This window comes from Eretmochelys imbricata, chromosome 3 (genome assembly GCF_965152235.1).
Source record: "Eretmochelys imbricata isolate rEreImb1 chromosome 3, rEreImb1.hap1, whole genome shotgun sequence".
NCBI classification, from domain to species: domain Eukaryota; kingdom Metazoa; phylum Chordata; order Testudines; family Cheloniidae; genus Eretmochelys; species Eretmochelys imbricata.
Genome location: NC_135574.1, coordinates 159,640,196 through 159,657,355, shown reverse-complemented (window position 1 = coordinate 159,657,355; position 17,160 = coordinate 159,640,196). Strand labels below are relative to the sequence as shown.

General features: G+C 40.1%; 2 protein-coding genes across 3 annotated transcripts in view; one reads left to right on the top strand and one right to left on the bottom strand.

The window, feature by feature from the left end:
* BROX (BRO1 domain and CAAX motif containing) overlaps positions 1 to 17,160 on the top strand; it is a 493,186-nt gene that overhangs the window by 369,737 nt on the left and 106,289 nt on the right. The window lies entirely within an intron of this gene.
* Positions 1 to 17,160, bottom strand: part of SUSD4 (sushi domain containing 4) — a 118,176-nt gene that overhangs the window by 41,091 nt on the left and 59,925 nt on the right. For both annotated transcript variants that reach the window (XM_077811928.1, XM_077811927.1), the window contains exon 2: positions 6,279 to 6,491. In XM_077811928.1, the coding sequence (XP_077668054.1) occupies positions 6,279 to 6,491 (213 nt within the window). The remainder of the gene's footprint in view (positions 1 to 6,278; positions 6,492 to 17,160) is intronic.

The window sequence follows — 17,160 nt, the reverse complement described above, 5'->3', positions numbered from 1 at the left end:
TACTGAACCTGGGAGTGAAAAAATGGTGTCCTGACCCAACAGAAAAGCCTTACACCAAGTCTTGAATATTGCCATGAAGGGGCTTCAGTGGAAGTCTTCACGGATGGAATGACTGACAGGGATCTTGAGTCCTAGCCTGATGCAAGGCTAGGACAGATGGCAAGAGATCATGTTGATGAAAAGCTTACTCTTGGGATAATGGTGTCCTGCTGCTACATAAACAAAGGCGCAAACTATACACTAAGATGAAATATGAAATTTTCAAAGCAGAGAAAATTGATCCTGTAACTATGATCTATTACAGTGACTTTGTTCCTATTATCCCAAATGATGGCTGCAGACTGAATCATTTTACTCAGATGGATATTATCAGAATACAGTGGCCGTTGCTCACTGTACCATTATTAGCCGACTACACCCTGGCTGGCTTAAATAAAAGAATAAACTGCGGTAGTCTTCCCCTCCATAAACTGGATGAACTGGCACAGATTCCACCTGGAATAGCTGAGAGTAAGTGACTGAATTGAAAGACTTCTTCATCAGACAAAATAAAATGTGTTCCTGTCACTGCTTTTCTAGGCACTCTTCAGCAAATCTTCTGGAACATGTAAATCACATAGCATGTAATAAGTGATCTTTTACCAGCATTACAGAGCAAAGGATTCTACTTGTCTCTCTACTTAGATTGAATATGTCAATGTGAAAGAAGGGGAGCCCAAACCATTCCCTGTGAAACACCTTTGTGAACTTCCAGAGGCCCAATGGCAGTAAATGGAGCTCATCTTTCATACTGAGGCCCATGTTTCTCTGTTCCATTCTGTTGTGACACTGAAACATACACGACCTCTTCTGAATTAAGATTTCAGGGATTATTTCTTAACTGCTTCCTGTTTACAAGAACAGTGCACAAAGGCAGCTCAGAGGGATGACAGGACATGCACACAACAGTGAAGAAATACAGTGCTCCAGGTGTGTTACTGTAGAGTTGCCCACCAGAGTGGCTTGGATTTTATCTATGCTGCAGTGCTTGTTAAGGGGCATATACAGGTCTTCCAGGATTAGGAGGGAAATATAACAGGAATGGCATTATTAAAATGGTGCTTAGTTTTGGGTTAATTGATCTTGACAGTGTCCTCTTAAAAACAAATATAAGGATCTATATTTTCCCATTCATTAAGTTGTACTTTTGTAATCTATGGAAAAACTTGGTCTGTGAGTGCTATAAAATAAAGTTGGCAAAATTAGGCTGGTATGATAATTCTGCGGACGGCAAAAAGATAATATTTCTGGAGACATCACAGGATTCCTGCTCTTTGTTAATTATTGTTACTAGTTATATAACAACAGTGCCTAGAGCCGCTAACTGAGACTGGTGCCCCATAGAGGTAAGCACTGTACAGACAGACATTTTCTTCTTTAATAATATGTATAGACATTTGGAGCAATTAGTGGTGAAGCAGGCTTTTAATATTTTGACATACATCATTATAACCCATCAAAAGATGAAATAATCTTTGTGTTACAAGTACTACTTGACTGTTTAAGACAGATGTTGATTGTTATATTTGCCACTCTGCCTTATGTAAATTTCAGATACTGCCATCTGATCATTAAAATAGCTGTTTTTAATATGACCAACAGTGAGACAGTCCCAGATCTGAAGAGCCTGCAATTTAAATAGACAAGACAGAAAAAAGATGGGAGGAAGGACATATCTTTATTTCACAGATGGGGAACAGAGGCACAGAGAAACTAAATCATTTGTCCAAGGTCACACAGGAAGTCTGTGGCAAAGGTGGAAACTGAACCTAGATTTCCTGAGTTAACCACAAGGCCATCCTTTCTCCCCTTGGGACATCTGGGCAGTGAAAGAACTCAACAGTAACAAACAGCCTTGGAGAGTGGGAGTGAGAGAGTTCAGCCCATAGGACAACAGAGCATCCTGAAGTGGACTGTGTAACTGTAGACTCAGCCTGAAAGGAGGTAGCTCTTGTTCCAAGTAGTCTGGTAGTTTCAGCAGCCACGTATTGCAGTGGGAGAAGATTATGGTGTAGAAAACATGGCACTTATTCTTAAACAGTAAATACGGAATTCTCACCTTGATGACTCAGGATTTACATGCATAACCCCATCAGAAGTTACATGCATCACACACTGTAGAGCAATATGAGACTATAACTGTAAGTAAACAGATTTTTGACAAGCACATTTATCATGTATATAATTGTGCTGTGTGACTTTGTCCTTGCATTGACACTTAAGTCATCTGCACCTTAACAAGAAATGGAATCAAATCAAATCAACTGACTGAAAATCTCCTGGTAATCTTATTGATTTTTTAAATTAAGAACTTTTTATATAGATGGACATTTCATAGTCTTTTAAATAGCATTAATACCTGAAATTATAGAGCAAATATAAATTTTAGATTGTTCTAGCAAATAACTGCGATATGTTAATGGTTTTTAATGCTCAAGTTTTCTAATGTTGGTCATATTAAAAACAGCTACTTTAATGATCCAGATGGAAGTACCTGAAATTTACATAAGGCATAGTGGCAAATATAACAAACATCTGTCTTTAACAGTCAAGTAGTGCTTGTAACACAAAGATTATTTCACCTTCTGATGGGTTATGATGTATGTTAAAATATTAAAAGCCTGCTTCGCCACTAATTACTCCAAATTTCTACACATATCATTAAAGAAGAAATTGTCTGAGATGCAGACTTATGTAAGTCACTAAACCTCTGATAGGTGCCAGGAGAACCCAAAAAGGTGTTCCAACTCCTTCCCAACTACACTTCAAATGTGCCATGCTACTATATCGCCCATCAATCTATAATTCTCCTGCTTCATGACAAAGGCTCCTATTCAGGAAAGCATGTATACAACTGCTTAAATCCCACCGATTAAAGTTAGGCATGCGCTTAAGTGCTTTTCTGAACCAGGGGCTATATTATGCATTAGCAGGGGGATGAACTATATGATCTAAATCACTTTTCTATTGCTAATTTTTTTTATTTTTTTATTTTTTTTGGTAGTACGGTATTTAGACCCCAATTCAGGAAAGCATCCCTAACCAGTGAAGTAATTAAGCATACGTTTAGCTGCTCTCCTGAATCAGGGCCTTACTCTCTTGGGTCCCAATCCAAAAAAGCACTTAAGCACATGCTTTAAACACATGAGTAGTCTCGTGTTCACAGTGAATCTTATGCTTAAGTGTTTTGCTAGATTAAGGCCTTGACAGGCAATGCTATGCAATGCCCAATGGTGTAAGTTAATGATCGCCTCTGGTGAGATTGTTGGGCACTCAGCCCATCACATTACCATCCCTTACACATGGGGTGAAATCTTGAGCCTTCAATAAACTTAATGGGAGTTTTGCCATTGACTTCTATGGGGGCAGAATTTCATCCATGGATTCTAACAAACTGTTTTTGTGTGAACACAATAAAAACGCATTAATGCTCAGTGTAACAGTTGCAACAAGTGATACATATATTGGCTCAGAGATATGCAAAAGCCCCTAAGCAAACACTTAGCAATGTCTAAAAGAAAATAAGTTTTTACAAGAACTTGTCTTTTTCCCCTAGTTTTACTGCTTATTTTAAACATAATAGTTTCCATTGTCGTTCCATTTTCATTTTTTCACCAACATTCATTTGGTTAGAGAGTATGGATGTCAATGCCAGGTGAATGGAACAATACGTAAGCATGTGAACATTACACACACGTGCTGTTAAAATGTGGCAGATTTTTTCTTTGTAACTATTTTGCTGGTGATAAGACAGTAAAGTTAAAACAAAGAAGTTACTGCTATTTTACTGTGCTATATCTACAGCAGAGGTGGGTAAACTACGGCCCGTGGGACCATTCTGCTCGGCTCCTGAGCTCCTGGCCCAGGAGGCTAGCTCCGGCCCCTCCCCCGCTATCCTCCCTCCCCTGCAGCCTCAGCTCACTGCACTGTGGGCGCAATGCTCTGGGAGGCGGGGCTGCGAGCTCCTGGGGCAGCGCAGTTGCAGAGCCTGGCCTGACCCGGCGCTCTGTGCTGTGCAGTGCGTGGCTGGCTCCAGCTGGGCAGCCTGGCTGTAGTGCTGCCAGCCACCAGTGCTCCAGGCAGCGCAGTAAGAGGGCAGGGGAGTTGGATAGAGGGCAGGGGAGTTCGGGGCATGGTCAGCGGCTAAGGGTGTAGACAGGGATCGGGGTGGTCAGGAAGGGCGGGGAGAGGAGGGGTTAGATGGGGCGGCAGGGGGCAGTCAGGAATGAGAGGAGGGGTTAGATGGGGCGGCAGGGGGCAGTCAGGAATGAGAGGAGGGGTTAGATGGGGCAGCAGGGGGCAGCCAGGAATGAGAGGAGGGGTTAGATGGGGCAGCCAGGAATGAGAGGAGGGGTTAGATGGGGCAGCAGGGGGCAGTTAGGGGTGGGGGTTCCGGAGGCAGTCAGGGGACTGAGAGCGGAGGGGTGGTGGATGGGGAAGGGATCCCGGGGGAGCCGTCGAGGGCGAGAAGCGGGGGGGTCAGATAGAGGGCAGGGGCCAGAGCATGCCTGGCTGTTTGGGGAGGCACAGCCTCCCCTAACCGGCCCTCCATAAAATTTCTGAAACCCAATGCGGCCCTCGGGCCAAAAAATTTGCCCGCCCCTGATCTACAGATTATTAGTGCCACAGCATGAAATGTGCAAAGCATTGTATAATAGAAGCATCGCTGTCAGAAACAGCAAAATGGGATTGAATTGTCCTGTGAAGGTGGTAATTTCCTGCTTTGCCAATGGAATGAAACAAAGCAAAACTCTCATGTCACCCTGTTAAAAATTAAAACAAAACAAACAAGCAATACTATTAATGAGATTTACTGAAAGAAAAAGTACCAGAAACAGACTATGACTGCAAAAGGTTCAGTTATCATGATTCAGAAAGAACATGCCACCAGGATACAATTTTATCATCCAAAACCAAAGGCCTCTGTACATTTCATGCTTAGAAGATGTGATTCATAACAACTGACAAAATATAAAAGGGGTTTTCCCTCACAATATATTTGCAGTTATTATACACATTGGGCTAAGTCTTAGTCACATAGCCTTCAGTTGTTTCTTTTGAGTCAACTCTACACCCTTGTGTAGATCTAGCTAATGGTATTTTATCTTCTTTTACATGAAGGGAGCCTTAACAAATAAAATTTGACCCTGATCTCACTGAAGTCAATGGCTAATTTGCTACTGACTTTAAGGGGGGCAAAAGCAGGCCCTAAAACACAAGAGGTATACAGTTAGATTAAAAATAACAAACAGCACAAGAAAAATTCTTCTCAGATACACAGGACTAGTTGTTCAGTGGGAGTCAATCAGCATGACTCTACCAGCTGAGGATCTGCCGCACGGTTTTTAATATAATAGAGAGATAACACTCCCAGCTAAATATTATTTATAAAGCTTCATAGAGGTAAAGCATTCACACTAAGTCCGGCTGATACTTTATGTCTCTTGATTATAGTATCTCTGCTGAACAAAAATAAATCAATTGTAGAAAGAAGTGATAGTTTTAATATACTTGGTGAAATGAATAGTATGCACTACTTGGACACATTTTTGGCCAGAATTAATGTTTGTGGTTTGATAGTCTAATCCTGCTTCCATCAAACATCTTAGAAGAAAAAGTAGCAGTTTCTCAAATACTTAAAACCAAATACATATTTAAACAGACCACATTTACATATAACAAAAATCATGTTGGTTTTACCCCATGAATGTCTGAATTACGTAAAAGTAAACATATACAGTACCAATAAACTACTGATTGCTCTGCATATTTCATTCTCTAATTATGAACTATGTACATGTAATAAATAATAATCGATTTAAGCCTCTGATTAAAATACATCTTTAGTATCATTAGAAATGAATTATATTTTTATAGTAAGATATGACAGAAAGGATCACTAAGTGAACAGTAATGGTAATAAATAATGTTACTATTATCACTGGCAGTATTCTCTCTCTGTTTTGACAAAAGCAGTGATAAATCTATTTGTAATGGGATATTATTCCTTTCATGGCTAGGATTCATTTACTTCCCCTGTTCCTGCCCTGACAACACACACAGGCATATTCTAGCTAATTTATCTGGATAAAAACTTTTCAGAAATTAAAACACATATTGAGTGTAATCCTATGAAACGGGTTCCAGACTTTTGCACTCTGCAGGGAGACATAATGGTATGTATGTAAGTAAGTGATCACAATTTAGGTTCATGAAATGTTTAAACAAAATTAACTTACCTTCTTGTAGGCACACAGGTTTATCACTTGGTTTCCAGCTCAAGGAGCCATTAAAATGTCTCACACAAATCTTTTTTGAAGGACCCTTAAGCCTGTATCCTTCTTGACAGTGAAGCCGGACTACAGCGCTTTCAAAGAAAACACCTGCACTGGGTGTCTTGTATCCGTGTTCAGGGACTCCAGGATCAGCACAAGCATGGAGGTCATCAAATCCTATGTCAACAAACATGCAAGTCAATTATGGTCATTTATTACTCAAATAATTGCAGTCTTCCTTTTTCTAAGATTCACCATGTTGACAGGCTCTGGAAAACAGCGACAGCCAGTGGAGGATAGTGACACAACAATCACCCACTGCAATCCCTGTAGCGTATGGGAACCCATAAGGCTCCTATTAATGCCGGTCAGTAAGCTCATCACTAGGGGCATTCTAGGGCACCCATCTCCACTGGAAATGACCCACCCCCAATCTCCAGTAGGAAATTCCAGGTGCTGAGGTACTCTGCCCCTTCTCATACCCCCAGCCACACACTTATTGAATTAGAAGTAGAAACGATGTTAGCCTAGCCACTCAATATCTAATCAAAGTCAATAAAGACCTGACTCACATGTCTGCAGGGAACAAAGCAGGGTAACATATCTGTAGCTCATTACAGGAGCTGGGGGACCAGAGTGATTTGGAAGAGCCAAAAGAAAGCAGGGAGGAAGAAACAGAAAAAGAGAAAGGGGGGAGAATGGGAAGAGAGAGTGAAAAGGAAAGTGTAGAGGGCATGAATTCTAGCTGCGATCCAAGGAATCAGGTGCCAATCTAGGAGCTGAGCTGGCTGGGGGCAGGATGGGCATTTTGGGGAGTGTCAGTACATAGGGAAAAGTGACTTTTTATGTTGGGTAAATGAGATGTCACAATGAAGCTGACTTGTGGGTCAGTTCACATATTGGTAAAACCCTGGTGGAGGACCACTAGCAGGAGTTACCACCAGGAGGAACTATGTTAAGACACTTGCTTTTAGAGAACTAACTAATCAACAGACAGACAGCCAGGAATCACAAAATGAGTGTCCAGCACTTTTTCAAGCTCACTACAATGTATACAGTGTCTTACACAAAATGTTGCTTTTTTTTGTGCTGAAAAACAACTAAGGTTTAATGTTGTACTGAATATGAATATGCATATGAAAAAGCAAACAGCTCTGCAACAAGATCAGCAGGGGAGCAATCAGCCAATGGGAGGGATGCCTGGAAAAATTTGAAAACCATCGAACTATAGATTTAATGTTTTGATTTTAAAAGAAAAGTATCATAGGGCCTCAGTAATTTCCTGCACGGTAAGCCTCAAGTGCCTCCACTGTACTGTCAGTCCAGGCTCCATGGCTGCTCTGAACTCCACCAGCTGATAACACCCCCAGGAGCCACTTCCCTACTCCCAACAGACCCCATCTGCCAGGGGCTGCAACAGGAATTATGTAGGAACTGGCTCTACTAGATCTACACCCTGTGGGGTTCTCCTATGCCATGAAGAACCCCAACTAGAGGGATGCAGCCAGTCCCCACTTCTTTTGCATTGCTGGAGAAGCACAACGGAAGCAGAACAGGCCACAGACTCTCACCCTACATATTCCCACCCCCCGTTACATGAAGCTCATCCTGAGCATCAAAGAGTCACAGGAGCTTAAGTCTCATCTGTGATGATACTGTGAAACAAATCCATGGCTGGCTCCCTTCCCCCAACTACACACAGTACAGACATCTATGACTCAGAACCTAGTGCACAAAATACAGTACACATGCCTCCACCACTTTAACAAATGCGACCATTGTGCAGTCATGGATTCATTACACTGGCGGGGTTATATACCTCATACAAGTCTTAGTTATGGAGAGGGGGTTAAACTCATTACCTGAGATTCAAAAAGAGAGCTCCTTATGTTGCCAGCCACAGAAGCAAAACCCTCCAACTGAGCCCAGTCGTGGTCTCTCTCAGCAAAGGATGAGGGGCTTGGAAGCTATCTTGGACAATACAGAGGGGAAGGTGGTGGTCTTGTCTCTCTTTGGACCCTGACCAGAAAAGTCATGCCATTTTCATGGGCGTGTCAGCCTCCTGCGCAGAGAACCAACCTACTGAAGGGCAGGGGAGGGTAAAAACAACCTCCAAACAAATATCCCAGTCCGCACGCAGGAACAGCAGATCTGCTCAGGGAGAAGGAGCTCATTTAACCCTAGACTGGTTGGTGACACATTGCATCTGTGAAGGCAGAACTGGCCAAATACAATTGGATACTCAAAGAATCTGCCCTTACACTCCATCCAAACCCAAGGATATCTTGAATTTTAGCATCATTTAAATGTGAATGGTAGTGTTGCAGAAGGTCTGCCATCTCCTGAAGGAGCTTCCTAACTGCACAAGGGAGAGAGGTGCACACTGCCTTGTTCAGAAATCATGCGACCAAGGATACAATGGTGCCCAGATCATATGCAACTTATAGAGGAAAAAGCAATTTAAGCATATTCCTGAACTGGTTAAAGCCAAGTATACAAAGTTACAGCTGCCCTGGCCTCTTATCATGAAACTCTGGAGTACATGGGGCAGGAATGTTTTCTTCTTCTGCAGTCTAATTATGTACTCTGTCTGCTGCCACCTTTCCAATGACCTCTTGCAACTCAAGGTTCTCACTCCTCTCAAGGAACTTTTGGCAAAAAATGTTGATCTCTTAATGTATGTCCACACCTCAGACACAATTTGTGTGTGGAGACAATGTGCGCACACTGCAATTTCCAGGAAGGAACTGGAAGAGCAAGGAGAAAGTGGAATTATATTCCCTGAAACTTTCCCAAACCCCTGCTTCGAAGTGTTTCCCACAAGCTACACAGTAATATAGGCAGCCTCCCCACCCAGAGCATTGTGCTGGCAGCGCAGTGAGTTCCGGCTGTGGTGGATGGGTCAGGGTACAGACCCCCGGGCCAGGAGCTCAGGAGCCGGGCAGAACGGTCCCGTGGGCCGGATGTGGCCTGCGCCGTAGTTTGCCACCTCTGATTTAAGTGGTTCCAAGTAATAACAGACAGAACGAAGTAAGTTACCATGCAAAATAAAATAAAACACACAAGTCTAAGCCTAATACAGTAGGAAACTAAATGCAGGTAAATCTCACCCTCAGAGATGTTCCAATAAGCTTCTTTGACACACTAGACTCCTTCCTATTCTGGGTCCAGCAATCGCTCACTTCCCTGCCCCACCCCCACCCCCCGTAGTTACTGTCCTTTGTTCCAGTTTCTTTCAGGCATCTCTTTGGGGTGGAGAGGTTATCTTTTGAGCCAGCTGAAGACAAAATGGAGGGGTTTACCAGGGCCTTTTATATTCTCTCTCTTGTGCAACATCCCAGCCACAAAATGGGGTCTCTAGCCACCTGGGCAAGTCACATTATGAACGATTCACCTTTTTGCAGGCCAACACCATTCTTTATGTTAGTTTGAACGTTCCCAGGAAAGCTCAGATGTGAAATTGCATCTCCCAAAGTCCATTGTCAGTTAAGTACTCCCAATTACTTGAATAACCCCTTCACACTATGTTGACCAAATCTGTCTTATATGCTTCCTACAGCAAACACTTGAAATACAAGTGTAGAGCCAACGCTCATAACCTCAGATATAAAAATGATACCTGCATACAAACAGGATGAATATATTCAGTAGATCATAACTTTTGCAAAGATATGTTACACGGCATATCTAGCATAAAACATATTCTAGTTATGTCATATTTACACTCATAAGCATATTTCTATAAAGCATTATGGGGAGCAACATCATACCACCATTATAGGGGAAAAAATTGCGATGTCCAATTCTTATGATATGATTGTAAGATGCAGAGCCAGATTCTGATCTCAATTACACCAGGGTATCTCCACCAGTTTTTTGGGAAATCCAAAGTGTAAACAGTAAAGTTGCACCATCTATAACGATGTTAAATGTTGTTACTATTCTGATTTAAACCCACAGAAGTAAAGACTGCAGAATTAAGGATGAAATGCTACCCACCCTTCACCCTCAGGATCAAAACTCCATCCTTAATCCATCTTGTTAGGTCTATGTATTGTTGCACCTCTAGGACCTATCTTGTAGAGTTATTTGTAATAATAGGACTGTCAAGCAATTAAAAAAATTAATCACGATTAATCATGCTGTTAAACAATAACAGAATGCCATTTATTTAAATTTTTGGATGTTTTCTACATTTTCAAATATATTGATTTCAATTACAACACAGAACACAAACTGTACAGTGCTCACTTTATACTTATTTTTATTACAAATATTTGCACTGTAAAAAACAAGAAATAGTATTTTTCAATTCACCTAATACAAGTACTGTAGTGTAATCTCTATCATAAAAGTTGAATTTACAAATGTAGATCTGTGAACCAAAAAATAACTACATTAAAAAATAAATCAATGTAAAACTTCAGAGCCTACAAGTCCACTCAGTCCAACTTCAGCCAATCGCTCAGACAAACAAGTTTGGTTACAATTTGCAGGAGATAATGCTCCCCGCTTCTTGTTTACATCATCTGAAAGTGAGAACAGGCATTTGTATGGCACTATTACAACAGACATTGCAAGATATTTACTTGCCAGATGTGCTAAAGATTCATATGTCCCTTGATGCTTCAACCACCATTCCATGGGACACGTGTCCATGCTGCTGACGGGTTCTGCTTGATAATGATCAAAAGCAGAGCCGATCGATGCATGTTTGTTTTCATCATCTGAGTCAGATACCACCAGTAGAAGGTTGATTTTCTCTTTTGGTGGTTCAGGTTCTGTAGTTTCCGCATCTGCGTGTTGCTCTTTTAAAGACTTCTGAAAGCATGCTCCAGGCCTCATCCCTCTCAGGTTTTGGACAGCACTTCAGATTCTTAAACCTTGGAACCAGTGCTGTAGCTATTTTCAGAAATCTCACATTGGTACCTTCTTTGTGTTTTGTCAAATCTGCTGTGAAAGTGTTCTTAAAACGAACATGTGCTGGGTCATCATCCGAGATGGCTATAATATGAAATATATGGCAGAATGCGGGTAAAACAGAGCAGGAGACATACAATTCTCCCCCAAGGAGTTCAGTCACAAATTTAATTAACACATTTTTTTTTTTAACGAGCATCATCAGCATGAAAGCATGTCCTCTGGAATGGTGGCCGAAGCATGAAGGGGCATATGAATGTCTAGCATATCTGGCACGTAAACACCTTGCAATGCCAGCTACAAAAGTGCCATGCAAATGCCTGTTCTCACTTTCAAGTGACATTGTAAATAAGAAGCAGGCAGCATTATCTTCCATAAATGTAAACAAACTTGCTTGTCTTAGCGATTGCTGAAAATGAAGTAGGACAGTGTGGACTTGTAGGCTCTAAAGTTTTACCTCGTTTTGTTTTCGAGTGCAGTTATGTAACAAACAAAAAATCTACATTTGTAACTTACTCTTTCATGAAAAATAGATTGCACTACAGTACTTGTATGAGGTGAATTGAAAAGTACTATTTCTTTTGTTTATCATTTTTACAGTGCAAATATTTAATAAAAAATATAAAGTGAGCACTGTACACTTCATATTCTGTGTTGTAATAGAAATCAATATGTTTGAAAATGTAGAAAACAAAAATATTTGATTATAATTGAAATTAATCATGATTAATTTTTTAATTGTGATTAATTTTTTTGAGTTAATCAGGTGAGTTAACTGCAATTAATTGACAGCCCTGTAACAACACATTCTGCTGTAGCTCAGGGGTAAGGAAGTTACTTGGCAGCAATAAGATGTGTCCCTGATGCAGAAGGGGTTTTTGCTATAGGCTGCATTTTACTACTGGACCAAACTGTGATCATAGAGATATAGCAGTTCTCCCAACATGGATAAGACAGCATGATTGAGAGAGCATTTTATTCAGGTTCATTCTATCTAAATTACTTTTGTATTGTCAGGGTAAAAATATGATGAAAAAAATCAATCAGAAGACTAAAAAAGGCAGCTCTGTTTTGGGTAGATAATGAGCCATTATAATCCATTTGAAATGACTGTGCTACTGAAATTCTACATTTTAAATGGTCTGTTATACAATGATTCATCTTGTTCATGATGAAAAGCCTGAAAAAGCAGAAGTCAATTATCTCACAGAGGTCTGGAGGTTTCCAAACTAAGTTCAATTTTGAACCAGAATTTTAGCTACCCTCAAAATTACTCACCTTCTGGAAATCCCTCTGCCAGATATTGTTAGGACACCTCAGGATAGGATTTGCTCCATGTTTTAAAGCTTTTTATAGGGACAACCCTAATAAAACACTCCTTAACATAGACATCTCCATTCACAGGCAATTGCTTCCTAATGAAGACTTTATGAGGCCTGTAAAAATGGCAGATTACTCCTTGATAAAAATAAATGTAGCACATGTCCCCACTGGAGTAAACTATTAGTATATCCTGGGACATTTAATCTAGGATTGTCAACAGCCCCTTATCACAAGGGACGTCCCTTATCACAATAATATTGTTAGGGCTGTCGATTAATCACGGTTAACTCATGTGATTAACTCAAAAAAAGTAATCATGATTAATCGCAGTTTTAATCGCACTGTTAAACAATAGAATACCAATTGAAATTTATTAAATATTTTCTGTATTTTCATATATATTGTGTTTGGTGTTGTAATTGAAATCAAAGTGTATATTATTTTAGATTACATAAATTTGCACTGTAAAATGATAAACAAAAGAAATAGTATTTTTTCAATTCACCTCATACAAGTACTGTAGCGCAATCTCTTGGTTGTGAAAATGCAATTTACAAATGTCAATTTTTTTTTGTTACATAACTGAGCTCAAAAACAAAACAATGTGAAACTTCAGAGCCTACAAGTCCTCTCAGTCCTATTTCTTGTTCAGCCGATTGCTAAGACAAACAAGCTTGTTTACATTTACAGGAGATAATGCTGCCCTCTTCTTATTTACAATGCCACCAGAAAGTGAGAACAGGCATTGGCATGGCACTTGTGTAGCCGGCACTGCAAGGTATTTACATGCCAGATATGCTAAACATTTGTATGCCCTTGGATGCTTTGGCTACAATTCCAGAGGACATGCTTCTATACATACTGATGACGCTCATTAAAAAAAGAATGCATTAATAACATTTGTGACAATATGGGGAGATGGGCTGAGGTGGGGATGCTAAGAAAACAGTCCCTTATTTTTGAAATATAATGTTGGCAACCCTAATTTTATCTCAACTGCTGGGAACATTCCAGGTAGCACCCAAGTACTCGCGTAAGTTAGGGAGCAAAATGAAGAATAAATCAATGATCAAAGAAAATTATTTTCAACATGGCTGAATTTTAGATAAGACCTAAAATGTCATATGTCTAAAGAATGTTTCCTCACACTTCATTTCATCCTTCTTTTCTGAATGTTCCTTTCTGCAGTCACCCTTCCTCATCTGGTTTCTTCCATCTTCTCCCCTCCCATATTCCACAGCTCTAAATTAGAGTCCATCCATCCCCGATCCCAGGAACTCAAGTTTTCTAGATCATGCTACTGGTGATCCGATTTCTAATCTGCAGATGGCAGATTCCTTCCCTTCCAAACTGCTGTGTAATATTACATTGTTAAACATCTCATGCATGTCATCCCAAAGGTGGCTGCATTTCAGTGCTGGATGAAGCAATCCCTTGTCAAAGCTTGTATTTCAAATTTGTTATGATTTTAGAAGGATGGAGGGGTGCTATGTAAATGTACGGTATTGTTAACATTATAATGTATTTGCAGTGTTTCTCTTTGGCTGTAACATTAGGTTGGAATGTGGGTTTCCCTCAACCCAGTATGTTAATCTTTGGCCTTACCAAATTGGCTGGTCTTTTCTGTCTTTCTACAGTGTCAGGAAGTAGAGACTTTGTGGCTTACAGTGGGACTGGATCCCCAGCTCACACTTCTGAAAAGCAATCTGTGTGTGCTGCAGCATTACCTTAAGTCAAACGAGGCCACAAGTGCAAACATGCTGAGGGCTCGTTTGTCTCTTGCAAAGAAAAAAAAGTCATTTCTGTCCCTTTAACAATCAGTACCCTAAATGCCTCTGTTTTACCACACAGAGTTCTGTGCCTCAGGCTATTTATGCTTCTTCATAAATCAGTGACGTTAATTGAATCATCTGCTTAACACTACAGAAAAAGAAGGATCTGCTTATAGCATCTTCCCTTGGAAGAAGTGAAATGAATTATAAACCTGTAATTTCATAAGTGAAATCCCTGCTAAAATTGTAGCCTCTCTCTAATCCCTTTAAATCACTATTATTTGGGCTTCCTCAAGGCATCAGCAGCTCTGTGAAACCCAGCCCTGCTTGAGACATGATTCCCAGTCTCATCTGCTATTTTTCCAGAGTGCATCCCAGCTCACGACGTTGTTGAGGGCTCCTGCTTCTCACACTGTACAACCTTATCGAGAACAGCGTAACAAGCCACTGAAAAAAAGGCAGGTGTTCCAATTACTATGCAGAAGAAGCAGAATAGCCAACACACTCGGCGGGGTGTGTGTGTGTGAAAAGAGTTGGCTTAAACCACAAACTGATCCATGAAACCAAGGTTATTAAGCAACAATTTCCTTCACCTAACCCTACAGTGGGGTGGCAGAAAAATAAGGAACCACTGTGCACTGCAATCCACAGGCACCAAAACCTCCCAAGCACAACACAAAATGAAGACACAAGAACTGCAGATGTGAGGCAATAAGCCACGAGAGAATGTCTGATCCTTAAATGGACTGGGGATATATTAATCATTATTAGGGCCATCAATTAATTGCAGTTAACTCACATGATTAACTTAAAAAAATAGTGATTAAAAAAATTAATCACACTGTTAAACAATAGAATACCAACTGAAATTTATTAAATATTTTGGATGTTTTTCTACATTTTCAAATATATCCATTTCAATTACAACACAGAATTCAAAGTGTACAGTGCTCACTTTAGTATTTTTTTATTACATATATTTGCACTGTAAAAATGATAAAAGAAATAGTATTTTTCAATTCACCTCATTGAAGTACTGTATTGTGATTTCTTTGTCATGAAAGTGAAACTTACAAATGTAGGGGTTTTTGTTACATTACTATACTCAAAAACAAAACCATGTAAAACTTGAGCACCTACAAGTCCACTCAGTCCTACTTCTTGTTCAGCCAATCGCTAAGAGAAACAAATTTATTTACATTTACGGGAGATACTGCTACCCACTTCTTAATTACGTCACCTGAAAGTGAAAACAGGCATTCGCATGGCACTGTTGTAGCTGGCCTTGCAAGATATTTACATGTTCCCACAACACCTTAAATGGTCTGTGATCAGTTTACCTGAGAGATTGCCTCTCTTCCCAGGCCACACTGCCACAGCTGCAATCAACAGGGACACCCAAACTGGATTCTCCCCTCATTACAAAAGAGATGGGGCAGCTGGCAGGATGTTCTCTGAGAGAGCTTTCTCGGACGCATAGAGCAGTCTTACCCACAATCTGACAGCCTCTGTGCTGTTCAGAAGGATGAAGTCTCGGGGAAGAAGATCATCAAGCTGGAACAGAGGGAAATGATCCCATAGTTGGGACCCTCCTTCCCAGGTGGGTAAAAATCAATTATTTAAAAAAAATATTAAATTAAATTTAAAAAAATGTTTTTATTTAAATCAGATTTTTTTTATAAAATGCTTTTTGAGGAAAAAAACCTTTCTAAAGATAGCCTTAATTAAGATACATTATAGCTTAAAGATATCTCATCATAGAATAGGAATTATAAATTCTAATTCTATAGTAGGAGACAATATAGTAATGTAATGTTTAAGAAGAGTTTTGTAAATGAGTTCCAATAGCTCATGGATTAGGGACCCAATCTTATGGGGTTCCAGAGGCTTCTGTATAGATTATTTCAGTTAATCTTTCTATCTATCCAATGGGTGCTCAGTCTAGAAGATACCATCAGATGCGCTTAGTTTTGCGGTTCTCAAATTGTGGATTTGTGTCTCCAGAGGTAACATGCTTGTTAACAGCAAAAATGTTTTTAAATAAATAATATATAGAGGTGAGAAATAACAGCTCTCAACTCTACTGTCCCTCTGCAAATTTGTGTACACAGAGTCAATCCCTTACCGCTCTCTAAAAAAAGTTTCAAGAAGTTCAATGAATAGAAGATTGTTGGGGGCGGAACAGATCTGGAAAAGGAGAAGTCTGGAGATAAATGTGAGAAGGGAGGGACGGGCAGTAGAAACAAAAAAGTGAAGCTGTTTGAGCAGCATATTCCAGAAGTCTTGAAGTCTTTCTGAGTGTAGCCTTCACTGATTTGAGATCTACCATACCATTCTCTCACCAGAAGGGAAAACCTATAATGGCAGCAGGCCGTAAAAGAGACCTAGTTTGGGTCTCATCTATCTCTGAGTTGTGAAGAATATGTATTAAGGTTATAACAACCAACAAGAATGCACTTTTATATAGAAATCCATGATTTAATTGAGTTTTCCTGACTTGTGATATAAATCATGACAGTGACTGTGAAATACTCAGGGAGATTAGAGAGGCTACAAATAAAATCAGAAAACCCAGTAATAATAGGGATTTCAATTATACCCATATTGGTAGGATACAGGTCACCTCAGGATGGGACACAGAGATAAAATTTCTACTGCACTGTTAATGACTGCTTCTTGGAGCAGCTTGTCCTGGAACCCATAAGGGGAAAGGCCCATTTGTGATTTAATCCCAAGTGAAGAACAGGATCTGGTCACATCGATGAATATAACTGAGCCGCTCAGTAACAGCGCTCATAATGTAATTACATTTAACATCCTTGTAGGGGGAA